Genomic DNA, 26,973 nt, shown 5'->3' on the forward strand with positions numbered 1-26,973 from the left:
GTTACTGATATTATGAGCAACGGCCCACGCTTTCGGGATACTATGACATGCAATCAACCAAATGAACGAGCCTGGCCCTCAGATCCATTCAGACTGCTCCTTATGACCATTATAGGTTGTTTGGGACCTGTTCTAAGCCGGAATGCCTGCATACCGAAAACATATCTGCATGACGAGAGAAGGTTCTAACAATGGCTGGGATTCCCTCCTGTACAATTTGTTTTTACATGTGTTAGAACTTGCACCATTAAATACTCGACGATCGTTCAAAATGTATTGAACATTAAAAGTATAATATATATATATATTCGTGTCAACGTAATACGTGAGGTTAAGACCACTTTGGTGAACCCCAGGAGCACAGGTAGCGCTGCTGATAACATCAAGATCCTAATCGGGCGATTCAGGGATTCGAACCAGGACCAGCTGATCACATAACGGCAAAAGCAAAACATCACTTGGTCACCTCTACCCCGTGGCCAAAGTAAAACAGCGAATATGATTAGTGAGTGAGTATGGTTTTACGCCGCTTTTAGCAATACTCCAGTAATATCACGTCGGGGGACACCAGAAATGGGCTTCACACTCTGTACCCATGTCGGGAATCGAACCCGGGTCTTCGGCGTGACGAGCGAACGCTTTTTACCACTAGGCTACCCGACCGCCCCAGAGAATTAATTAACTGTTACACAGAGTAAATGGTTTTGGCAACAATTTGGCTTGAAAACAATGGATATATTTCAAAGTGAAGTATCTTGAAGGCTCAGGAATAAATATCAAATAGTTTCTCAGTGCACTTGCTAGTATTAACAAAATAAGCATGGAGATATCCTACAGGTTTCATGGTGATCAATAAGGCCTATGCGATTAAGCACATTGAAGGTGACAGCTGTAAGTTACTCGGCAGCCACTGATCCTGTTTGCAGTTGACCAGTTTCATACAATGACACATACGTGCAAGTTTATTTACGTGCGATGCAAATTCATTATTCTCTGTGTATGAGAGATCATGCGACGATATGTGCGTAGGTATGGCTGCTACGATACACGACACATAAGTGTTTGTTTGTTACTTAACGCCTCGCGTAGCAATATTTCAAATATATTACGGCGGTCTGAGAAACGGTCCAATCCGTCTAGTACGATGACACCCAGACTCCCCGATCCCGGCCACTCTATTCGGTCGCTGGGGTTGCGCATTGCTGCTGATGACATCAGGGCATTTAAGTGACAATTTATTTCATTCGTGACCAACTCGTGTTATTCCGGGACAAGCCGAATAGCGAGCAGGTTACGGAAAGGGGCGAGTGGTGACGAATGAATTTATTTTAGAAATTACGAACATGGCCTCAGCTTCATACATGCAGAATCAATCAAATTGTGCATCGTTCCGATCAGTTTAATTTCGCAGTGCATCATTATTGAACTGTTTTATCCGAAAATTAATTGCTTTCTGTAAATATTATTCATATACATGTGTAGAATTATTATTAAGTGCAATGTGTACGTATTGTTGTCTGATGAGATTAAATGAATTGAATCAATTTCATCCTCACTGATGTTGTAGAGTGTCGTGGTTTCTATTCACCGTCCACTTGTACACTAGGTTCAATATTGCATATCCTACCCAATACGCCAACATCAGGGCGGCCTGGGAATATTCCACCTACATCAGGGCGCCTTGGGAATATTCCACCCACATCACGGCAGCCTGGTAATATTCCACCCACATCACGGCGGCCTGCTAATATTCCACCCACATCACGGCGGCCTGGGAATATTCCATCCACATCACGGCGGCCTGGGAATATTCCACCTACATCACGGCGGCCTGGGAATATTCCACCCACACCACAGCCGCCTGGGAATATTCCACCTACATCACGGCGGCCTGGGAATATTCCACCCACACCACAGCCGCCTGGGAATATTCCACCTACATCACGGCGGCCTGGGAATATTCCACCCACATCACTGCGGCCTAGGAATATTCCACCCACATCACAGCCGCCTGGGAATATTCCACCTACACAAACAGCCGCCTGGGAATATTCCACCTACATCACAGCCGCCTGGGAATATTCCACCCACATCACAGCCGCCTGGGAATATTCCACCTACATCACAGCCGCCTGGGAATATTCCACCTACATTTCAGCCGCCTGGGAATATTCCACCTACATAACTGCAGCCTGGGAATATTCCACCAACATCACGGCTGGATCAGAGTAAACAGTGATTGATAGAATGAAAGCGTTCACGCGGTTGGAGTACGACGATAAGAGTTAAATCACAGAGCGTTCAAGATTATCGCACTTATTAAGCGACGTGCATGTACGTGTGTACGTGTGTACGTGTGTGGCTGCTTGTACTAGTCCGGACTGATGCCGATTTATAATGCAAGCCCACTGAGATACCATGCCGCAGTTTAACATGAATACCCCACTCAGACACAGTATACTGACTCCGAGCCGACCAGTCCTTGTTTTAGCCCCTTAATGCCGAGCGCCAGACAGGGTAACTATCTTTTAACGTCTTTTGGTATGACGCGGCCGGGGATCGAACCAAGAACCTTCCGCTCTACCACTAGACCACGGAGGCGTTTCCGACCTGCAATCCCGACGTGCTGACTCCCTTGAGAGGGCAATAAGCTATTTATTCATGCCGAACTGATTTTTAATACAGCATCCATTAAAACCTTGTTACAATGTTTGCCAAAGAGACACTTGATCGCCAAATTATGGGTCATTCAGATAGTCTGAAAGGTCATGAGTAGAGGTGCTAAAGTTGATACGTTATGGGTTCCATGACAACAATTTTCTTAATCATGCCCTGTACACCCAACAATTACCTTCTGTTATTATCATTATTTATTACTAAACAATATATTTTGATGAAATGTTCCCCAGTGCTTGCAGGCACTGCACAATGAAACTACGTAAGATATGACTGATTTCGAGCTTTTTATTCTTTTCTGACTCATGGATTTGTACTGTGTCTGGTTAAACGAGTTTCGTTTAGAAAATGCGGGACAGACTTTTCGCCAACACAAGTATGTGTTAACAGGAAAAGAATATGATAAAATCTTATCGACAAACCCTCTGAATTAAGTTGTGTTTGTTTGTTTGTTGTTTAACGCCGCACTATTCCGGCGGTCTGTATATAATCGAGTCTGGACCCGACAATCCAGTGATTGATATCATGAGCATCGATCCAGACAATTGGGACTGTATGCCACACTGATACATTGGGTTTGCATGTACAGTAAAACCTCGCTTATACGGACTGTTACTTTCAGGGAGTGAGTTGTGATTTACGCCGCTTTGGGCAATATTCCAGCAATATCACGGCAGGGGAACACCACAAATGGGCTTCGCACATTGTACCCATGTCGGGAATCGAAACCCCGGGCCTTCGGCGTGACGACCAAATGCGTTAACCACTAGGCTACCCTTTCAGTGTGAAATCGTCTGGAATATGTGTTTTAATATCGCTTTATTATAAATACACAATCCCAGTCGCCCTGGATGCGTGGATTTACTTATTAATTTCAAAATATACAACTCAAAAGAAGTTAAAGAAGAGCCTTTTCTTTCAGTTTACTATAGTTAATCTGCCATGACAGAAATATACAGTGGCAGCTTCGGCAATATGGGTCCTTACATAGAGATTATTAACTGAGTGCATTTCCGTATCGCAAATATCATATCTTAGGGATATATATTTTTATCATGTAAACGCTTGTGTTTTTATCATGTAAAGGCTTGGGTTTTTGTAATGTAAAGGCTTGTGTTTTTAACTTGTAAAGGCTTGCGCGATAAACCAAGCCGATACACTTGGCATCAGGATCCGATAAATATTCAAATGAGGTCGCCGGGTAGGAACTACTTTCAAGCTCCATATATCAATAATATCTTCTTTCTCGTTAAACTATTGACTGACCTTCCCAGTAAGCTTAGATGAGGGTTTTCCAATAATGTCAACAAACATGGCTGCAAGTCATTTGTCAACATGACAAATAGGGCGGTTCACTCACAAAATGTATAAATACGCGGTTTTCAAAGCTACTTCTTTCGGTGAAATAATGTCGTAAACATGCATGTCGCCAAACTATGTCAACAAACATGGCTTCAAGTCATTTGTCAACATGACAAATTTGGCGGTTCACTCACAAATTGTATAAATACGCGGTTTTAAAAGCTACTTCTTCCGGTGAAATTATGTGGTAAACATGCATTATTTTCAAAATTACATTATATGATAAACAAAGATTGTTTCGTAAATTTCCGAATCGTAAATTTTATATACGAGGAACTAAAATTTCTATAATGCGAGTCTTTGCTGTTTACCATATTACTCATATGGATGCTTAAGATGCTTTATAAACCGCGTATGAATGCAATGTTAAAGTAAAATGCCCGTTTATCATGTAGTGCCAAATAACTTACAGCTGTTTTTGTAAACAGAAATATGACTGGACTTTGGGAAACCCCTATCTGAGCCTATTGGGAACGTCAGTGTTCAGTTTTTTTATTCCTAAAATGTGATATTTATGATACGGAAACACACGAGGGTAATATTCTCATCATCATGTCATTCTTAAAATAATCGATCTTTACGACGTATTTGTACCCAATGAAGTAACTTGACAAACAGCGTGAGAATACACTGAATGATAACACGTTCATCGGATCGGTCACACTGTCCATTGTATGATATATTGAATCTCATCTATGCAAATGCTATCATCAAACAATCGGCTGATATTGGCGACATCTGCGACATAACTGTTTATATTACTGCTGTCCAAGATCAATCAACATCTGTGTTATCAATAACTTGAGTATTAAATGTAATTTATGTGAGTATTTTCGCTTCACCAATGGTGATTGATGCGTTCTGAGCCTCAGATAGAAAGATTTGTCTTATGACGTGACTTTGATTTACCTTTCAAACATAATCCCCTTCATCACTGATACAATTTTTCCAAGAGTACGACATACGGGATCGGGGGTCAGGCTCGCTGACTTGGTTGATGCTTTGCATCGAATCCCAATTATGTGGGTCGATAGTCATGATGGCAATTACTGGGTTGTCTGGTCCAGACTCGATTATTTACAGACGCCGTCATATAGCTGGAATATTGCTGACTGCGGCGTTAAACAAACAATGAAACAAACAAACAAAAGACCTTTCCAACGTTGTTGGAGGGATCTTATTTTAGTTAAAAAGAAGTTGCTATGACACCGTCGTTTCAGTCTGAAAAGGGTTCCAGCTTTGGGGACAGAAGGTTGACGGAACAAGATACAAAAAATTAGGGGTTGGTACTGAAAGAATTTTAAGCCACACTCTGGATTGTAACAATGGCAAAGACTGATGTGTGAATTGGTGCATCGTCGTGATGGAAGAGCACCTCTTTTCTCAGTGTCCCACGTCTCTTAGTTGTACTACAAAATGCCGTAAGAGTGAAGGATAAACTGCACCGTTTAATGTCTGGTCTTTTGGAAGATAGTCCACCATGATGGCACCCTCGGCATCCCAGTACACGGAGCCAATGCCTTCCTGCTGAAGGGGCAGTCTTTGCCTTCTTTGGTGGTTGTGATGTCAAATGCTTCCAGTATTTTGATTGTAGTTTGGAATCTTTCATACACATGAGAATTAACTGCAAATGCAGAGTCATTTGTACGATCCAACTATATCATGAGCATGTGTTGATAAATCACCATCAAATAGTGATGATACCAGGTGTTCGCGATAAGGTGAGCGTATACTGCCCAACCCGTGACAAACGCATGAAAAAGCAAGACAACTGTTGACCGAAAAAACCCAGGTTTCATCCAACGTCACAAACCGTTGCAAAAACTTTTCTGGATCAGCTTCAAACAGAGCTGGAGTATCACGAGACATTGCCTGGTGCGTTCATGGTCAGATGTCAGAAGCCTGTGAACCCAACGAACCGATACCTTCTTCAGTTTCTTCTATAATTGAATCTACTCGCTCGAGTGAAATGCCAACTAAACTAGAAATATGACGCTCAGTCATTCGCCGGTCGGTCGTCACCATATGGTGGACATGACAGGCCATCCAGGGTAGGGGTCGTCTTCGAGGCTCTCCCTGCCACGCTTAAACCCTGCTGCCCATCTGTTTACGGTGGCATAGAAAGAGGCATCCTTTCCTCGTGTTGTACGCATGAATGCACGTATCCAAGTTTGTCGATTTCCAAAGATCACAGATCCCCACTTATTTTACTGGCTTGTCCCAGTAAAACAAGTTGCTCAATTGACTACTCAAGTTTGGTTTATGGCTTTACATGTAGCTCTATCACATCATGGAATGTCCACAACAAAATATTTCCCTATGACGCAATTCAATCTATGTAAGGCTCACAACTTATCCGACTACCCTCGTGTAACGATCACTTTCCCACACAAACTGGTCTCACAATGTGATAGCATCAGTACGTCATACATTGCCCAAAGGGTAACAGTGGGTGGGTGTTTTTCGGTTTGTGTTATAACGCCGCACTCGGCAATATTCAAGCTATATGACGGCGGTCTGTAAATAATCGAGTCTGGAATTGACAATCCAGTGATAAATATCATGAGCATCGATCCACACAATTGGGATCGATGACATGTATCAACCAAGTCAGCGAGCCTGACCACCCGATCCCGTTAGTCGCCTTTTACGACAAGCATAGTCGCCTTTTACGGCAAGCATGGGTTGCTGAAGACCTATTCTACACCGGATCTTCACGGGCCAGTGAGTGTGTGAGTGAGTGGAAAAGCGCCGCTCTGAGAAGTATTTCAGTGATATCACAGTGTCAGTGGCGTAGAAGGAAATCTCGAAGTGACGGAGAAACACACGGGTATGGCTCTGACAAATCTTGTCAAATATAATCAGTGTGGGTCTGGGATTCGAACACGAGACAATAGGTTTCTGTCACGCCGAAGGGACGCGACTGCACAGCGGACTGTGGCGAGTTACACGACTGGGCCACGTGCTGCCATGAAGTGTAACATGCGAGGACGCCTTGTCATTCATATTGCGCAGGAGGTCGGCTCGAACTATAGTTTTGTACAGCGACCCTAGTCTTGTTGGTGCTGTCTGGCGTTTAGCGTTACACTTCATACTGTGCGATCATGCAGTGTACTTAAATATATTCACTCCAATTACTTCTAATGGTCATGGTTATGTGTTGAGGTAAGAAATGGGCCTGGCAATATGCATGAGTTTGTGACATTGTGTTTGCCAAGAAGACATGTGAGGTGAGGTGAAATGGGGTTTCCTGAGGCTTTCCAGATTCTTGCGCTCATATAGCGACATAAGTCCGGACTTATGGCCTTTCAACAATAGTGCTGCCCCACTGAGACACCATACCGCAGTTAAAATGGACACCACACACAGATACATTTTACAAACTCCGCGCCAGCTAGTGTTTGACTTATCCCCTAATGCCGAACGTCAGACAGGGTAACAACAAGTACAATCTTTTACCGGCTTTTGGTATGACGCGGCCGGGGGATCACGATATAATGGATGACGTCATATGCTTCCACGAATACTAAATCCGCTTTGCAGGGAAATATCAACTTACCAGTATGAGTAATAATGAAACGCAACATATCGTGGAAGAGGTAATAAAAGGGGATAATCAGTCGCGATTATCTGCCGAAACAGATTCCATTGGGTATAAAAGGCGAAATAGCGGTGAAAATTATATGAATGGATCACTGAAAAATCAGTGATGATACCAGATGTTGGCGAAAAGGGAAAGCATGTCCTGCTCTACCGGTAGCACCCGCCCCTCACTCGAACGACTTTTTTCACCGAATCCGATTCCACCCACGCTCCCATTCTTTTTGTACATATTTCAGTAAGCATGGCGTATACTGTAACACCAAATTTAATTATGAGGGTGAACGATATATGGTCAAACTGAAGTAGATTTCCGTTCGGAGATTTGACATTATCGCCTTCGCGTTTTGTGTTTGCTATATTCATGACGCTGACATAATCACATGAGCAACGAGTACAATTGATCATTTAACGTCGCGAGAAGCCCACGTGTTTGTGTCTACATCATTATATAAAGTAATCAAACTATTGCCCCATTGTGCTCGGTCAGTAAGTAGGCTAGCACTGTCTCCAAATGACCAATCATGTAACGCGTCACTTGAGGCGGTGGCTTGACATCCAATGAAACAACAGCAGTCCAGGGCAAAGACATGTGTTGTATTAAGTTGGTTCGACCCCACAAGTATGTAACAATTGTTATTTGTCTGTAGTAATTACCATTCCAACAATCCCTGCAGGAACAGGCTGGGGAATGAACATCATGGCATACAAAACACCGTATTTTTCATGCCATTTAACCTTTAAACAACTGCCTTATATTGACGATACATAATAGTTTCAGTAATGTCACAGGTTCGTTATGTAATGCGACCGTATATTCCAGACATTCAGACATTAAAATGATGAAAAACAAATCTACGTTTTAAACGTATCTGTCTCCTCTATCAAATGAAATCAGCATCTAAGAGAACTGACATAGTTACTCTTATGCGCGTATCCTTCTATTAGCCACACCGCGGGGTGTAGGGATGGGCACCCCCACCCTTTTACAGAAACAAGCATGCCACCATATCACGTGTTACGTGACTCGTGTATAGTCATCATGAATATTTCACATGTTTTGAAGACAATATATAGGAACAGTGTGATACATAAACATGGTAGTACATACGTTGTTCAAGGAACAGTATGATACATAAACATGGTAGTACATACGTCCCCCCCCAGGAACAATGTGAAACATAAACATTGTAGTACATACGTCCCCCCAGGAACAGTGTGAAACATAAACATGGTAGTACGTACGTCCCCCAAGGAACAATGTGAAACATAAACATTGTAGTACATACGTCACCCAATTAACAGTGTGAAACATAAACATTGTAGTACGTACGTCCACCCAGGAACAATGTGAAACATAAACATTGTAGTACGTACGTCCACCCAGGAACAATGTGAAACATAAACATTGTAGTACATACGTCCCCCTAGGAACAGTGTGATACATAAACATTTTAGTACATACGTCCCCCCAGGATCAATGTGAAACATAAACATTGTAGTACATACGTCCCCCCAGGAACAGTGTGATACATAAACATTTTAGTACATACGTCCCCCCAGGAACAGTGTGATACATAAACATTGTAGTACATACGTCCCCCCAGGAACAGTGTGATACATAAACATTGTAGTACATACGTCACCCAATTAACAGTGTGATACATAAACATTGTAGTACATACGTCGTTCCAGGAACAGTGTGAAACATAAACATTGTAGTACATACGTCCCCCCAGGAACAATGTGAAACATAAACATTGTAGTACATACGTCCCCCCAGGAACAGTGTGAAACATAAACATTGTAGTACATACGTCCCCCCAGGAACAGTGTGATACATAAACATTGTAGTACATACGTCCCCCCAGGAACAGTGTGATACATAAACATTGTAGTACATACTTCCCCCCAGGAACAGTGTGATACATAAACATTGTAGTACATACGTCACCCAATTAACAGTGTGATACATAAACATTGTAGTACATACGTCGTTCCAGGAACAGTGTGAAACATAAACATTGTAGTACATACGTCCCCCCAGGAACAATGTGAAACATAAACATTGTAGTACATACGTCCCCCCAGGAACAGTGTGAAACATAAACATTGTAGTACATACGTCCCCCCAGGAACAGTGTGATACATAAACATTGTAGTACATACGTCCCCCCAGGAACAGTGTGATACATAAACATTGTAGTACATACGTCCCCCCTGGAACAGTGTGAAACATAAACATTGTAGTACATACGTCCCCCCTGGAACAGTGTGATACATAAACATTGTAGTACATACGTCACCCAATTAACAGTGTGATACATAAACATTGTAGTACATACGTCGTTCCAGGAACAGTGTGAAACATAAACATTGTAGTACATACGTCACCCAATTAACAATGTGATACATAAACATTGTGGTACATACGTCACCCCATTAACAGTGTGATACATTAATGGAGGAAATAATGATCATTTCATTCATTCATTCATTCATTCATCGTTTATGTATCACATGGTTGTACATGGTATCTTTCGCAATCAGTTAACATAAACGGAGGCTGGGGCGAACATACACCTAACGACTAACACGGCCCTTAGCATGAAGAAATTCATCTTGTCCACACTTCAGTTCGGATTAGTGGTTTTTGTAACACAAACTATTATTCTTAAAAAGTTAGTGCTTCCATGTGTCTAATATTGTCTCGGGACTAATAAGGAGTAAGTGTAGCGTTAGCCAGTCCAGCCGAAATTCGGTTCGATTCAACGTAAACACATTCCTGGTGAATGACCCTTAAACAAATTTCTGAAAATACGAAGCGAAGTCTACATTTCTTATGCTAGGGTAGATTTTTTCTGTTTCGGTCGGGTGGGACAGGTTAAATCGTTCGTTAAACCGTTAAATCGTTAAAAATCTCTGGGCACCCTTACACTAAGTCAATGAGGTGAGGTGAAATGGGTCTTAACGTCGCGTCCAAGATTATTGCACTTATATAGCGACGTGCATGTACGTGTGTGTGTGTGTGTGTGTGTGTGTGTGTGTGTGGCTGCTTGTACTAGTCCGGACTGATGCAGATTTATAGTGCTAGCTCACTGAGATACCATGCCGCAGTTTAACATGAATACCCCACTCAGACACAGTATACTGCCTCCGAGCCGACCAGTCCTTGTTTTAGCGTCTTAATGCCGAGCCCCAGACAGGGTAACAACAAGTACCATCTTTTAACGTCTTTTGGTATGACGCGGCCGGGGATCGAACCCCGGACCTTCCGATCTCCGGGCGGACGCTCTACCACTAGACCACGGAGGCGGTCACTAAGTCAATGAAAACATTCCTTTAAAATATTTCTTTCTTCCAAAGAACCCTTCCTCTTCTGCCGTTTTCATATGTGGAATGAAGCAAACTAGACTTGGTTATATTAGTTTGATCTAGACCTGCCTAGGCATATAGTAAAAAAAATACCTAAAAAAATAAATTTCACAGTCATGGCGCAGGACTATTACATAATATATGAAATGCGTTTTCAACAAAACATCTTCAGCGATTAAATGTTAGCCTAGATTGGATTATTAATATCGTGATCTTATTTCTCAAACTGGCGTCCAAGCTTGCATTTCCCACATGCTATCTCTTCATTGTCAAGAACGATGACTGGATGAGATATAATTAAATTCCTACGCCGCCTAACAAAGACAAGCGCCAATACTCGAGTCGTTATCATAAGACTTAACTGTGTGTGAAGCTTCGTACCTCTGAGCCTACCGGGATAATCAGGGACTAATTAACGAGAGGTAAAGTTGTGGCCACTTAGCGTGAACAGGTGACGCAATACACAGTGGATGTCATTACACAATCTGATGTCATAAGACACTGTTATCTCGTTAAACACTCACAAACATACACTTTTAATGTTACCGCTGTTCGCTCGCCAACAATTATCCAGACTTGTGAAACGTGAGGATTACGTCATCATTCAGCGCGTTTGAAGGGGTTGATGGGGAGATGTGCCGATGTGTGTTTTCTTTATTGATCTACAGCTGTTGGTCCAAGAAATAAACGCTGGGAGGTTTTAATCTTAAATGCTATAAAACAATTACTTTTCACAGATCTGTATAGCTTAATGTATATTCGATACGTATTTAAGTAAGGGGTGTGAATGTGTTTGTTCAGAGCCGCTCTGAAATTGCCAAACCAGGGCATGTTGGTTTGTTTGTTTGTTGTTTAACGCCGCACTCAGCAATATTCCAGCTGCATGACGGCAGTTTGTTTGTTTGTTGTTTAACGCCACACTCAGCAACATTCCAGCTATATGACAGCAGTCTGTAAATAATCGAGTCTGGACCAGACAATCCAGTGATTAATATCATGAGCATCGATCCACACAATTGGGATCGATGACATGCTTCAATCAAGTCAGCGAGCCTGACCACCCGATCCCGTTAGTCGCCTCTTACGACAAGCATAGTCGCCTTTTACGGTAAGCATGGGTTGCTGAAGACCTATTCTACCCCGGATCTTCACGGGTCATATGACGGCGGTCTGAAAATAATCGAGTCTGGACCAGACAATCCAGTGATTAAAATCATGAGCATCGATCCACACAATTGGGATCGATGACATGCTTCAATCAAGTCAGCGAGCCTGACCACCCGATCCCGTTAGTCACCTCTTACGACAAGCATAGTCGCCTTTTACGGTAAGCATGGGTTCCTGAAGACCTATTCTACCCCGGATCTTCACGGGTCACCAGGGTATGTAATCTTATTATGGGAGAAACTGAGGTCCGGTCTTACCGGGATATGAACACACGATCCTAGGTTTGTGGCACGCAAAAGGGACGTTACTCTGCAGGACCTTAGCCAATTGGGCCACCCTTGCACAACCACCTACTAACAGTAAACTGTTTTGTTTGTTGTTTAACGCCGCACTAAGTAATATCCCACCCTTATGACTGTAAAGAATCGAGTCTGGACCTGACAATCCAGTGATTGACATCATGAGCATCGATCTACGCAATTGGGATACGATGACATGCATCACCTAAGTAAGCAAGCCTTACCACCCGTTAGTCGTCTCTTACAAGCATGTGCCTTCACAAGCATTTCATGTCTATGGTATTCAAGGGAGGCTATATCCTAAGGGTTTTTTGTTTGTACGCCGTAGTCAGAAACATTCCACGGCGGTATGTTCATAGTCGAGTCTGGGACAGACAAACCTGTGGTTGACATTATGAGCACTGTATCACCAAGCCTTACCACTTGTCTCCCCTCTTACGCCACGGGACATAGCGCTGGGGACCTATTTCAGCCCTTGTCCCACAGATAATTGTCTGTCTTATATAAAGTCCCAGAGAATTCGCAGCAATTTCCTGGTTTCGAATTGTGAAATAAAAACCTACAATGTAACATACAACTCGGGACGCCAGTTATGTGTCACCACCAGGATGAAATAGATAGCCACATGTGCGAGTCGACGGCCACTGGGGACCAACCACAAACAGCTGTGAAAAGAAGTCCCCATGCAAAGACGCTGCCAGACACACTTCAACAACCCAAATCTTCTGGTATTCTACTTGCACTGCGCGGGCGTCAGGCTTACTGAAAACAATCTCCCGTTTGATGATTACACATCTGGCTCGTCATAATCACCGCCCTACCCCCTCCCCTCCCTTGCCCAACCCCACCATCCCGGAACTAAAGGTGACATTGTAGCAATGCCCGTGTAATGAAACGACTTATACTCTACTCTCGGTTACATACAAGGAAATATTTGTCAGTAATGTTTTATTAAACGATAAACCGTAACGGAAGAAGGGGTACTCACTTCAGCGCAGATATTCTTAATAACGCATAGCGAAAGGGGTAAAAGGCTACAATATCAAACCTATCGAATACACATTACACATCTGCCAGCCTCGTATTGGTGTCCGTCGTAGCACGTGGTTATCTTGTTCATCATAGTAGCAGAGGGTTGTGGTGATTTCGTAACCCAAACGAATTCGTACCCCTTGAAATTTCGTACCCCTATAAAATTCGTATACCTAAAAATATAAAACTTCGTAACCCTATATTCGTTTATAGGATATATTATCATTGGATTATAGGTTTCGAAACAGGCGGCCATTTTTATCGCGATGTCTCTTGGTAGATGTGCAGATTTCTGACTCAGATCCAACTCTAAGTTCATATTTCCTGTAGCCTATTTCATTGCTTCCTGCACGGGGTTACGAAATTACTATCGATTTGAGGTACGATTTTCATTTCTAGGGGTACGAATTCGTTTGGGTAAAGAAGTTAAGAAAACACCCGTGGCAGATGGGCACGTACACACATTGAGACTGGAATTGTGTACAGGAAATTCTGACAGTGGTTGACAAGCATCAGCTGCGACCCTCATGCAATGAATCACACCTTGAAACCACTCATTCGTCATATTAGTAAGAACTGGGGAGTTATTCTAACCCGGATTCGCCACATTTGTGTTCTACCTAAAATTTATTCAACTTTATATCATTTTAAATTATATTCAAGTTCTTAACCAAATTGATTTAAATTAAGTACAGGTCCAAGTGGAGAGGCCGTTGTTAACTTTTTCTGACGTATTACTTGTCCCCAACTTGTATTTTCATGATTCAAATGAAACTGTTTAAAATCCGGGGTGGTGTGTGTGTGTGTGTGTGTGTGTGTGTGTGTGTGTGTGCGTGTGTGTGAACTGGCTACGTCACTGGATTCATATATATGAAGGGGAGCTGTGATAATATGCTAAGCTGACATGGCATACAGCTTACACTTTCAGTAGCAAAGCCTGCTTAGCAGGGGAATCCCGCCTAGTTCTGGTTCTACAGCGCCTGTGGAGAATGTAATTTGATACCAGGCTGAAACACCACTGATCAACAAGAAAGTGGTGTCATCAGAAATATCTCATTTACTTAGAAGTTAAAATAAAAGAAGCCCTTACTTTTTCCCATCTGACTTTTTTCCATCTGACTTTTTTCCATCTGACTTTTTTCCACCTGACTTCATCATAGGTCCACCTCCAATTACAAGTAAATATCCTGATGTAATGATACAGCCTGGCTCCAGTAAACGGTCCAAAAGCAATATGTTCACACTTCCGGTTGTACAGGTTTTCCCTGTAGTTCAAGTTCAATACCTGGATCTTTTTATCTCAAGCCATATAAGGCATTATTCTACATTTTGTATTAGTTGTTGGTGTATTTGGAAGGGAGACAATCACTGAAAAAGGTGGAGCTTTAGTATAGTGTAGCAATCTGGTTGGTTAAAGAGCATCACCCTTTCTGGATCATTTCATTCAGAAATAGCTGGTTCTGGAATTCACTGTGTGTCAACAGTTTACACTTTATCGCTGGTATCTATGATCATGGTGAAAGACCTGTCACCCTAGGTCAAATATATCGGCATTGTTTTGTGTAAATATCATGATATCATCTATTCAAATGGACAGTTCTTCATTAGGGGTAATCACGCCGAAGAACCGGGTTCGATTCCCGACATGTGTACAATGTGTGAAGCCAATTTCTGGTGTCGCCCGCCGTGATATTGCTGGAATATTGCTAAAAGCGGCGTAAAACCATACTCGCTCACTCACTCACTCACTCATTAGGGGTAAACGATGTGACTGAAGGGTCACATACTTCTTGTCCAGGATCTTTCTATCTCACAAGTGCTAAAAACAAACTGTCATTGCTACAGTCTTGTGGGATAATTAAGTAAACAGTTTATTAAATTGTATTGGCACTTGTATCCTGTGCAAATGAAGAAAAACATTCAGAAGCCACTAGTAGTCGGTCTTACTTGACATTTTGTCTGTACAGCAACCCAGGGAAGTGGCTGACATTTACTTATGCCTATTACTTCTCTCAATTGTGTCTAATTCTAGTCCAACAGGGTAATTACGTTCAGCCCGATGAAAAATGACCCCATATATCCACTTCGCGAGGAAAATGTTTCCTGTCGGTTGGTTTGAATGTTCGGCTTCATTCCCTTCCACCGAATACTAACACACATCGCTTATAAATACATAAACATGTGGTGGTTCAAATAAGAGAATATTGTATTATTAATACATGTAACATCTGTTTACAAAACATCAGCTTATCAATTGATCGGAATACACGTGTTATAAAACCTGTGTGACACATGGTGTTAAACAGCTTCCCTTCCACACCATCACATGGTCGTACGGGAATAATCACATACAGCATGGCGCTCAAGCCAGCATTTGAAACCGAAAGCCGTCACAATCCTGAGGAAGTATCAAAGTACACAGGTGACAGTTCACAACTGCAAACCCCAATACATGTATAACACCTTGAACTTTGTGAAATTTATTCATATCATCTCATTTAAAAAAAATCAAGGAAACTGTAACAGCAACTGTCAGTTGTAGGACGTTTTTTAAGTTCAATAGTGAACATGGGCGGATACAGCTTAATTGAAAAAGGGGGGTGCACAATTAAGATCTATTTATTGTCTTTGGTGGTAATTTATACAGAAATAAAGATTTTTTTCGAAATAAAAAAAAGGGGGGGCGGCGCACCCCCCTCTGTATCCGCCCATGGTGAATAGAAAAAATATTGTATAAATAAAATAGATGTTCGTTTCTCACAATTAGACCTATTCTGTCCAATATAGACATTTGTACACCTACACACAAGCTTTGTTGAAATGCCCTTTTTCGAATATATGGAAATTGACTTTTCAAAATATCTTGATACTTAAATGCCCCTTTCATTGAAAACATCGGTTCTTTGTAAATCCACGTTGATCGTCAGTGTCCATAGACAGATGGTCTTTGTTTCCAAGTGAAAGAAAGAGGGTCGTCTCAACTCGTCTCATTGTCTTAGGCTCGAGACAAAGACACTATCACAATCAATATGACAAACTTCTACCAACTCGCCAGTGGAAATACTTACATTGTCCTGCGCAAACGGTCCCTTTAAATCCTCAAGGTATAGTTAATAATCCGCTTTTGCCTGGACTGCGAACACTCCCGCTTGATTTCGAATCACTCTTTTGTCCCTGCATACATTGTTTACATTGTACACAGAGCGCACATGCTGTCGTGTGAAGTCCAATACACGTGGGTTTCGTGCTAGGGTCGCTTTACGTTGATGTCACCTTCGATGTGGCCTGAAATGAACAAGAATGAACTAACTTCAGTCAAATCCAATCTTGGCGACCCCGTTGCCAAGCGTCGCGACCACTGCCTTAACTATTCTCTGTCCATAAGAAACACTTCCAAATCACTCATGTGTATCCCCGTGCTATTTTTAGCTATTTATCGCTTTTGACCAATCACAACGGATGTAGCGGACATCGCCGGGGATGGGGAAATCGGCACGTCGCATTCAACGAAATAAAAGAGAGCTTATGCAGCTGTTTCGCCTGTGGCGCGTTGTACGTCGGTTGTACGTCGGTTGTACGTCGGTTGTACCATTTATACTTACTATACATGTCCTCTGAAGTCCTGTACAAAACGGAATATGTTACATCGACGGTGTCACCAATGTGTCTGAAACTCACTGAATTGTCTTAGCCATTGTTCGGGACTGGAAATGGCAAGTCACATAGAAAATGTCATTTTGATCATAACACTATTGATTGGTGTATCGGTGTGTTATATGTGCAGTAAGTATGATATTAATGAAAGGAAAGATGACACAGTCTGGGCATATCGAGTTTGGGGTATTCCTTGACCTTTGACCTTCAGGTACTAGCATGCGTTTAATATAACATTTTCGACATATCCTCGGACGCGAGTAGGTGTTTGAAGCTAACGTTTTGAGAACATGTTCCTAGCAATGCTGTGTTCACATAATATGCTGAATTTGAAAAAATTGAAAAATGATATTTTGCTCTGTCCCTTTGTGAAATTATGTATGCAGATACAGTATATCTCGTGTACCGCTGTTTTAGATTGTATTTTTGAAACAGCATTTTACTTATATGAGGGCTTGGCAGCTTACTGTCGAGGCAAAGTCCAAAGTGATGCAGGATGATCAATACGGTTTACTGTTTGGGTGAAGCTCGAACGCGCGAGTGTTTTCAACAAACCAAGGTTTGGTTTGTTATTTAACGCCGTACTCAGCAATGTTCCAGCTATATGACAGCGGTCTGTAAATAATCGAGTCTGGACAAGACAATCCAGTGATTAATATCATGAGCATCGTTCCACGCAATTGGGATCGATGACATGCATCAACCAAGTCAGCGAGCCTGACCACCCGAACCCGTTAGTCGCTTTTTACGACAAGCATAGTCGCCTTTTACGGCAAGGATGGGTTGCTGAAGACCTATTCTACCCCGGATCTTCACGGGTTGACAAACCAAGGATCACAGTCGGGGGGAGTATGGGATTCGAACCAACAACCTGCTCGCTAACCCTGGAATGGCTATTGGCAACAACTCTATACAACGAGGTTCGTTATCTTAAGGCGGCGACGGGGCGGTCGGGTACCCTAGTGGTTAAAGCGTTCGCTCGTCACGCCGAAGACCCGGGTTCGATTCCCGACATGGGTACAATGTGTGAAGCCCATTTCTAGTGTCCCCCGCCGTGATATTGTTGGAATATTGCTAAAGGCGGCGTAAAACCATACTCACTCACTTAAGGCTGCGACAGATAAACATAAAACGGGATATGTATAAGTTTCATTGGTACCATGAAACAAAAAAACAGCAGGCAGCTTTTCAAGTGACCTGAACTGTAATTCACCAAGACAACTGGATGCATATTCAAACCGAAAAATCAACAATTAAAACAACAAAACAAGTTCCTTTTTTTAATTATACTCAAAACTACACCGAAGTCGTAAAGGATCTAATCAACATTATATATTCACTCATCGAGGTATGAAGATAACAGTGGAATATTTACATTTAATTTTAGAAAGACCAATACAAAGATTACAAAGACAAAGTCTAGCGGGTTAAATGAAATCAGCATTAGAAAAAATATCTTCTTAAGAAGAGTAGTGCGTAATAAAAGATTTCATAGACTGTATTTTTGTTTATAATGTATACCTACCCGCGGTTCAGTGTATCCCCGGATAATATATCCCTACTGTCTAGTGTCGTGTCCATTCCCTCACCATCAACTCGCCCAGCTTCCTGTCAGGCATCCCATGGATACATCCCGTCACAATTATTATAACATTATATTGTGATATACTGCACAATCCATCACCACAATATCGGCTATTGTGCACCTCAAACACAATACGTAAGGCAGTGTATGTAGGTAAATATATGATAATATCAATCGATACGACAAGAAAGGCTCGGGACTGATGTCGGTACGGAAACAGGCCAGGTGTGGTCTCGTGTATCGATTACCATATAGGTAGTATTGATTTTCATAGTACATTTGATCACGTGGCTCATAAAACGCCAGGATATGAAGGTTTATGGGATTAAGCAGTCGTTAATATCCTTCATGTCGGTAAGAACTTATGCAAGTTACACTTAACTAACTTTCTTCCGACCTCGGTTGCAAGGAAACTAGGGGAGTGACTCTTATACGACTTCCAGAGGCAAGGAAGTTAACTGTCAAGTTTCAACTTTTGTAGTCAGTTACCTCCCTTGCCTCGGGAAGATGTGCCTCAAGATGATTTTTTAGATGGGCCGTGGAGTCTAACAATTTATTTTTACACGACATTCAGTAATTGTAAACTGAGACCCCACTATAAACCATTTTGACGGACCATTCTCCTGTTATGTCGCTGGTACAAACTACACGAGAACATTTAGGACTTACATAGGACCAGGGACCATTTTCTGTCGGGGACACGGGTGGCCCAGTCGTCTAAGGCGCCGCGATTCGCTGTGCAGAGTTAGGCCCTTGGACACGCCAGAAAACTATGATTGTGGGTTCGAATCCCGGTTCGCCCCGATTATGTTTCTAGGTTTGTCAGCACCATACCCGTGCTCGTGGGTTTCACCGAAGTGGTAAACGTCCGAGACCTGAATTACTTCGGGCTTTCCTCCCACATTAAGCTGACACGCCGTGATATAACTGTAATACTGTTAAAAGCGGCGTTAAACCCAACTCACTCACTCACTACATAGGACCAGGCCCTGTCTTTGATACATGCCCTGAAATAAACATATTCGAGAACTCCCATGTCTACCGAGTCTGCTAGTGTAGATGACTTCAGTTTCAGGAATGAAGACATACTCTAGGCTCCTATATGTTACATACATGACCATACAATTTAACCCAAAACATCTTTATCCAATATATCAATTCAGAGACTGAATGGTAATCTAGACCAGGCCGGTAGCAGAACCACGGAATTTGTTCAAGGCCCGGATGTATGTATACGGACGCTCACTCACCTGATGTGACCGCACCTCGACCGCAAACACTGACGCGTGTACCCTGTGACCCCACGGCATTATGCAGTGCACATACAGAAGACAGATGCTCCTTAACCTCATTGTATTTCTCTTTTAAAAATAATCTTTTTCGGGGTCTAAAAAACTTTTCAGAAAACTTCAGCCTATATTTTCAAACCGTGACCATACTTACAGACCATCAAACCGTTACCATGTACAGTAGAACACGGATATGAATTTAATGTTATTAAATGAATGTTATGAAATGTTATCAATTGAATGCTATGAAGTGATCACTGCTAAAACAAGTTATTGCGTCATTTACGTGTATTGTGTTTATCCAAGACGACGGACGTTTCCGAGCGAAAACGTATATCACGAACAACGGATATAACGAACTGATTCCTCTGGCCCCTTGTGATTCGTTATATCCATGTTCTACTGTATATAATATTAAACAAAACCGACATACCCTTTGCCTTCAGACTGTGTGTATTAAGCTATTGTTATGTATGTATGTATGTATGTATGTATGTATGCATGCATGTATGTATGTTAAAGTAAAGTTTTCACTGTTTCTTTGTGCTTGCAATAAAACGTGTATCTGTCAATCTATCAACTAGGATCTAATTATCCATCTACTAGTATGAATGAATGAATGAATGAATCTATCTATCTATCTATCTATCTATCTATCTATCTATCTATCTATCTATCTATCTATCTATCTATCTATCTATCTACGAGTATCCATCCATCCATCTATTTGAACCGCGTCCTCCGCCTTCCAGCCACCTGCAGGGTCTGCTGGCACTATCTTCCCATGACCTCTTGGACACTGGTCAGTCTCAAGAACCGGGTCACGGTGACCTCCCGCACTGAGACAAAGGACGCATTTATTCCATATGACCACGCGATGGCCGTCCTCGTTTTAAGGCAGCACACGGTGGTGTTGTGGAGGGCAGGAGTGGTCTGTTGTGAAGCGGTGTGTTTATGTTGTGCAGTTGATCTGTACGTGATGTGTTGAGTAATAGGCTATGTTGTGGATTTAATTTGTAGGTTGTTTGGTGATACGTGTTTAATTGGGTACTATGTGCATTTTGACCTACTTTACTAGTGAGTGAGTGAGTAAGTTTGGTTGTACGCCGCTTTAAGCAATATTCCAGCAATATCACGGCGGGGGACTCCACACATTGTACCCATGTCGGGAATCGAACCCGGGTCTTCGGCGAGACGAGCGCTTTAACCACTAGGCTACCCGACCGCCCCACCTACTATACTAACGCTGAAGGGGGCGGTGTCACCACAGGTCCTACAGATACGTACCCCAGGTACGTTTTTTTATGCAGAAATGTACCCTAGCCAACATCAGAATACAGGATGAGTCCATTCCGACGCAGGTCGTATAACGCAATGCGCTTAACCGGCTCCTTGAATGATTACGTTTTCGACACGTCCCTGATGCCAAACCGCGTTAAAATTCACAATGGCAGCACGCGTTGTATATTTTTCATTCGGTATTTCCTTTCGATAAATGGATCAGAACTGCCATACTGTTGTTTGAGATACATTGTAGTGTGCAATATAAAAAACGAGCAAACACAGTGACGTATGTACATTACTCAAATACTCCACGATGCACAGCATCATTCAACATGCACTCGTCATCAGGCGGACTGCAACTACAACATGAACCGTTTTCGGTTTCGGGTTTCGGAATATCCGCCGTCCACCGTTTAGGGTACCGGGTACCTTTCGGTATTCTGATTTTGGCTAGGGTACATTTCTGTATACAGAAACGTAAGCGGGGTACATATATGTAGTACCCGTGCCGACAACGACCCCTTCAGCGTTACGAACCTCTCACACATGTAACACAATCCCATCTTATCAGTGTCTTCCAGAGGACTATGCTAAGATAGCAAGCAATGGGCACTGTGATAGATCATTTTAGAGATGACGCCTTTCTATTTAACTAGAGGCAGTCTCACATGATAGGGTTTGGTCCCAAACAGACAAGAGTCATGCGTCATTCACCCTCTGTCTCCCAATTGCGTGGATCGATGCCCATGATGTCAATCACTGGGTTGTCTGGTCCAGATTCGATTATTTACAGACCGCCGTCATATAGCTGGAATATTGCTGAGTGTGGCGTTAAACAACAAATACACAAAAACCCTCTGTCACATGCCGCGAATGTCATCCACAAAATCGCTTAGTTTGTGTCAAACTATCTCAGATGTGAAAAAAAACCATTCGCGCAATAGTACTAGCACAACATCAGTAACCAAGAGCCAGTAACCAAACCTGGCCACCCGATCCAATGACCCAAACAGATATTTTTCCACACAAGATATTAACAAAACCGTGTATGTTGAAACGACCACTTGGGCCGGATGCGTAATTGTCACATTTCTGAATTACAAATAACATCACGTTTTCCTGGAATAAGTCAGCGAGATCCTGATTGTTTGGAGCCGATAAAAAAATGTCCCCCTAACATGGACCACAACCCGTACCAAGCCATAAACATGCGTCTGTGATAAGATTGGCCCTTGTCACTCCAAGATGGGAAACATGATACGACCCGTGTTTTCGCAGCTCCGTGGGAAGATTGTGGTGGACATTCCAAACCTGAATCATGCATTTAAGTAGTACTTTCTATATGATAGTGTATCGAGGGGAGATAAGCGCTGTGTAGGTTCAATATGATAAACCGTTTGACGATAGCTTGGCTTACCATTCTTGAGGCTTGTTGGAGTATATTTATGTTAGTTTCAAACCTCAAGGCATAGCCTTCAGTGTCATAGCAAAGGCTAGGAATACCAGATTGCGAGAACGCAAATTAATAAATTGAAACAGCATGTACAGATACGTTCAACTTAAGACCTTTGCCCCCTGGCACCAGATTTCAGGTCATATTTCAACGGTTCAACATAAATATACAGTTCATTGTCGTTTGGTTACTGCGCTAAACGCACTCTATATATTACTTAAAATACAGCAATAGTACCGGAGTACTTGCCCAGATTTAACCAACAATGGATTTTTTAAATGTAATACACCACCATTCATAAACGTGAGAAGTGTGAAGGAGCAGCCTGGTTCCCTGGGTATGCTGCGATTGCGCTACACAGTGTAGCGCCAGCGCAGCATACCAAGGGAATCAGGCTGTGTCAAAGACCATATACTAGATTATATGGCTGTGTGAAGGAGATGGTTTAAGCTCAACAAAACCTTACATAAAGTATAATGGTTTTTGTTTCCATGTGAGGAATCGAGTTTGGATCTTCAGTATCATGAGCCAACGCTTTAACCCCTACCTCCCTGCTTTATGAGTATACGAAAAATGTAAACGTATAAAACCCAAATTATTTGATTGCACTTTTTAAGCACAATAACAACAATAAATGTAGCCCCAAAGTTGTTTACTCGACTTGTCAGTATGCACCATGCCTCCAAAATATTTAAAAAACCAAACAGATGACAAGAACTTCATTATATAGACCGAGTTGACTTTCGTAAACGTGAATTATGTTATACTAACAACTAACAAATTAATAAATTCTGTGTACTCTTTGACAATGCGATTCCAGAACTGACCAATAACAAATGCGACGTCGAAGGGAGGCAACTGACGTAGAGCACACTGGCCTTAAGTCTTGGCCCTGGTCAGCTTCACATGCTAGATCTCAGCTAGACAAACATTTAGTCTCTGAAATCTTATATTAAATCTACCCAATATCCTTCTTGACTCTAAAAATAATATAAAAAATTCCCTATGCTGATTTCAGAGCTTGAGCTGGCTAGACTTGCTTTTTTCGCGTTTCTAGATTATTATTTTTTTCATAAAATAAATATATTCCACGGTCATGGTGCTGGACTAGATCTCAGCCTATCGAGCGACTGGCACTGACCACCCACATCCGGTCAGTAAGTGGCCATGTATCATGCATATGTCATTGTTCAGTTAATGTGGTATTATATACAAGAACTGGACTCTTGACCCGCCCGACATAATCGGAACTGACCATGGTCAGCTGGGCCCCTGATGTCAACACACATAAACATGTGGCCTCCCTGCATACATAGCTGTGCACAGCCGAGCTCTAGAAGAGATAAGCACCATTTTTACACTATCTTCAAGCAGAAAACAATAACTTCCATCTACAAGAAAAAACATGACTGATGTAAATGTTAGGAACATTGATTATGAGTTTTAAAATGTAATGGAATAAAATAAGATGATAATTAACATATTAAAAATGTATAATTTTTAATACAAATTGTAAAAGGTAAATATACCAATTCCATTATAAACTAAAAAAATGTTTTTGTGTGGATTTTTCAATATTGCACTATGTGTTTTATTCGTATCCTGTACAGGACATGGCTGCGGAGCAAGGACAGTAAGCAGTGTGTTGGTGGTTCCGGCTTGCATCATGTGGGAACAGTTATTCACACAAGCAGTGCTTCCTGTTTAATTTCCTATGTTAAAATATACGACACGGCTACATATTGTCGTTTTGCAGTTGGATTCATTAGACGTGTACTGTTTAGTCAGTATAACAGATGAATGACGAAATCAAGATGCAGAGTAACATTTTGTAAATAGGAATGCGTTGCAAACTCGAGATCATCTTCAGCACAGTGTTAATTAAGAACTGATGAGACGTATCTTATTACATAGTCTCTCTAACAGACCCGAGAGCACTTGTTAAACCACCCAATTTCATTCTCATCCCCTTCTCGGCTCTAGCATCCCATTCTCGTCCCCTTTCCAGCTCTAAGCTATGAAATTAATAAATTTGAGAGGGCAGTTTATACTCGAGGTTTCCATTTTTCATTTAAAACGTCATACACGACTTTATCTCGGCCAAAACAATGCGTGAGGGTCAATGTACGTTTGAGATTTAATTACAGGGTGTGTTTGACCACTCATTTAAACATTTTTTGCTTTCAAGTGAATATGTAAAAGAAATAGTTTTAATCGTTTTGTCTTACTACTACACACACAAAGTATTTGTTGTCAAGATTTCAAAACCTGTGGATCACTTGACCTATTTGCGCCAAAACATCTCTTTGTTTTAATGGAATCGTTTTAACCACACAGCCACGTGTTGCATTAAAAGTAATCATGTTATGATAGTACATCTTATACATGTTCAATCAATTGTTAAATACAACAATACAACAAGTTAACTTACAGTTCTGTCGGATAAAATCCCTGAACTTCTCACACCATGTCGCAAGCACCACTGACTTCAGCTCCAAGCTTCACTTCTCACGTTACTGCGACGTGCGGCGACTGTCAAAGAAGGGGCACTCTTTGGGTGAAGAGAATTATGTCAAGGACAGTCCCCGAGACCGTTGATCAAAGCAGAAAATGGAACATGAAGGATATCCTTGTTTATAAAAATATTTTAAGGGTTTAATATTACTTGCCAGCCCAATTTTTTTTACAAATATGGAATTGAAACATTAACCATGTTGTTTTTCTTCCCGACGAGTGTCTTAACTTGTTCCAATCATGGAAAACCTTAAAAGACGTACAGTAGGGAAAGAATGTTACACTTGTCATACATAGTTTCTAAATAATTTTTAAGTCATTTCATTTTTTTTTATTTGACCCCATCGACAATACTCATTTAAAAAAATGACCAATGGGCTTAAGAACAAACATGTCTTCTTATTTATATTAATTCACATTTCTATACCCACGTGCACCTTACGTTTCTGGAAAATAAATCCGAGAAACAAGTAACAGAACAGAAAGGCCTTACAGGATGTATTAATTCATGTATTATTCCATCAGCGTACTAATAATAGCCCCATTCATCTTTGTAAGTACATGGAATCTCTTTATGCTTAGTATGCGGTATACATTTTAGTGTATAATAACAATGTGACTTACTGTTTTAAAATGGAAACATCATACGATGTCTTCCAGGGAAACCAGAAGAATTCCATCGCTGTTAATGGTATTAATGAGTCCATAGTCGAATGGAACAGTTTATTACGGTCTGTCAGCCAGCAAGGTCGTAAACGGTAATCTAATTTGCCCATATCGCCAGACGTACTTATGTAATTTGGTTCCTAATGCCAGCGACTGGCTGTAAGGGGGATAATAGAAGATAATATGATAATATGCATGAGGTATTACCGGCGACACAGGCCGCCCGGAATGCACATATAATCTGGCCGTCACAACGTTGTAACGACCTCATTCAATCACAGGGCAGCTTAACAAGTATTCAGGCCAAATAGACACATTTATGGAATAAAAATGAGTCACTTGTACAATTTCTAAAATTGTCATCATGACACGTCATCTTTTCTCCTCGACAATAACTGTCAGGCGGGTCAAAGGTCGTGCTTTATCAGAGGTAACCTGTCACTTGCCGGGCTATTTCCGGTATATGTTTTTTATCACTCAGGAACTCGTTTTGGTAAGTTAATATAATTTGTACCCCCTATATGCAAAAAAGATTTAAATAGCAAATAACGAGTTCCTGTGTTTTATGACTAGCCAGCTTGAATACTCACGTCGGATCAAATCGGGAAATCACGTCCGTTTGCAAACTTATCCAAATGCGAGTAAATGGTGGTACATGTATAACGAAACAAAGTGAATGCGTAAGTTTCTGCTAGGTTTTCAAGACATTGCCATTAATAAATGTGTATTAAGCTGATCTGTGTGTGTCATCAGATCAGTTGTATCAGTTGTACCAACACCTGCGATTAGATCCTACACAAGTTCAACCAGGCCTCTTGTTCAACATCAATCTGTCAGTGGTGTCACTGCTGTGAACAAATGGAAACACACGAATGATTGTTATGTGGAGGTGGAATACACGTGAATGTTTGTTATGTGGAGGTGAAATACACGTGAATGTATGTTAGGTGATGTGGAATACACGTGAATATTTGTTATGTGGAGGTGGAATACACGTGAATGTTTGTTATGTGGAGG

At 41.7% G+C, this 26,973-nt stretch overlaps 1 protein-coding gene across 4 annotated transcripts in view; it reads right to left on the reverse strand.

The window, feature by feature from the left end:
• LOC124111383 (innexin unc-9-like) overlaps positions 1–26,042 on the reverse strand; it is a 32,328-nt gene extending 6,286 nt beyond the window's left edge. Inside the window, exons 1-3 of one of the 4 annotated variants that reach the window (XM_046471079.2) lie at positions 25,915–26,042; positions 25,208–25,308; positions 16,580–16,796 (exon numbers count right to left, since the gene is read on the reverse strand). In XM_046471079.2, coding sequence (XP_046327035.1) covers positions 16,580–16,581 — 2 coding nt within the window. In that variant the 5' untranslated portion in view covers positions 16,582–16,796; positions 25,208–25,308; positions 25,915–26,042. Of the gene's footprint in view, positions 1–14,601; positions 14,830–16,579; positions 17,036–18,690; positions 18,851–25,207; positions 25,309–25,914 lie in introns of those variants that run through there. The other 3 variants (XM_046471080.2, XM_046471081.2, XM_046471078.2) reach the window with 3 other exon arrangements.
• Between the last annotated feature and the right edge of the window lie 931 nt (positions 26,043–26,973).

This window comes from Haliotis rufescens, unplaced genomic scaffold, assembly GCF_023055435.1.
Source record: "Haliotis rufescens isolate VD_foot unplaced genomic scaffold, xgHalRufe1.0.p SCAF_4, whole genome shotgun sequence".
Taxonomy (NCBI): Eukaryota; Metazoa; Mollusca; class Gastropoda; order Lepetellida; family Haliotidae; genus Haliotis; species Haliotis rufescens.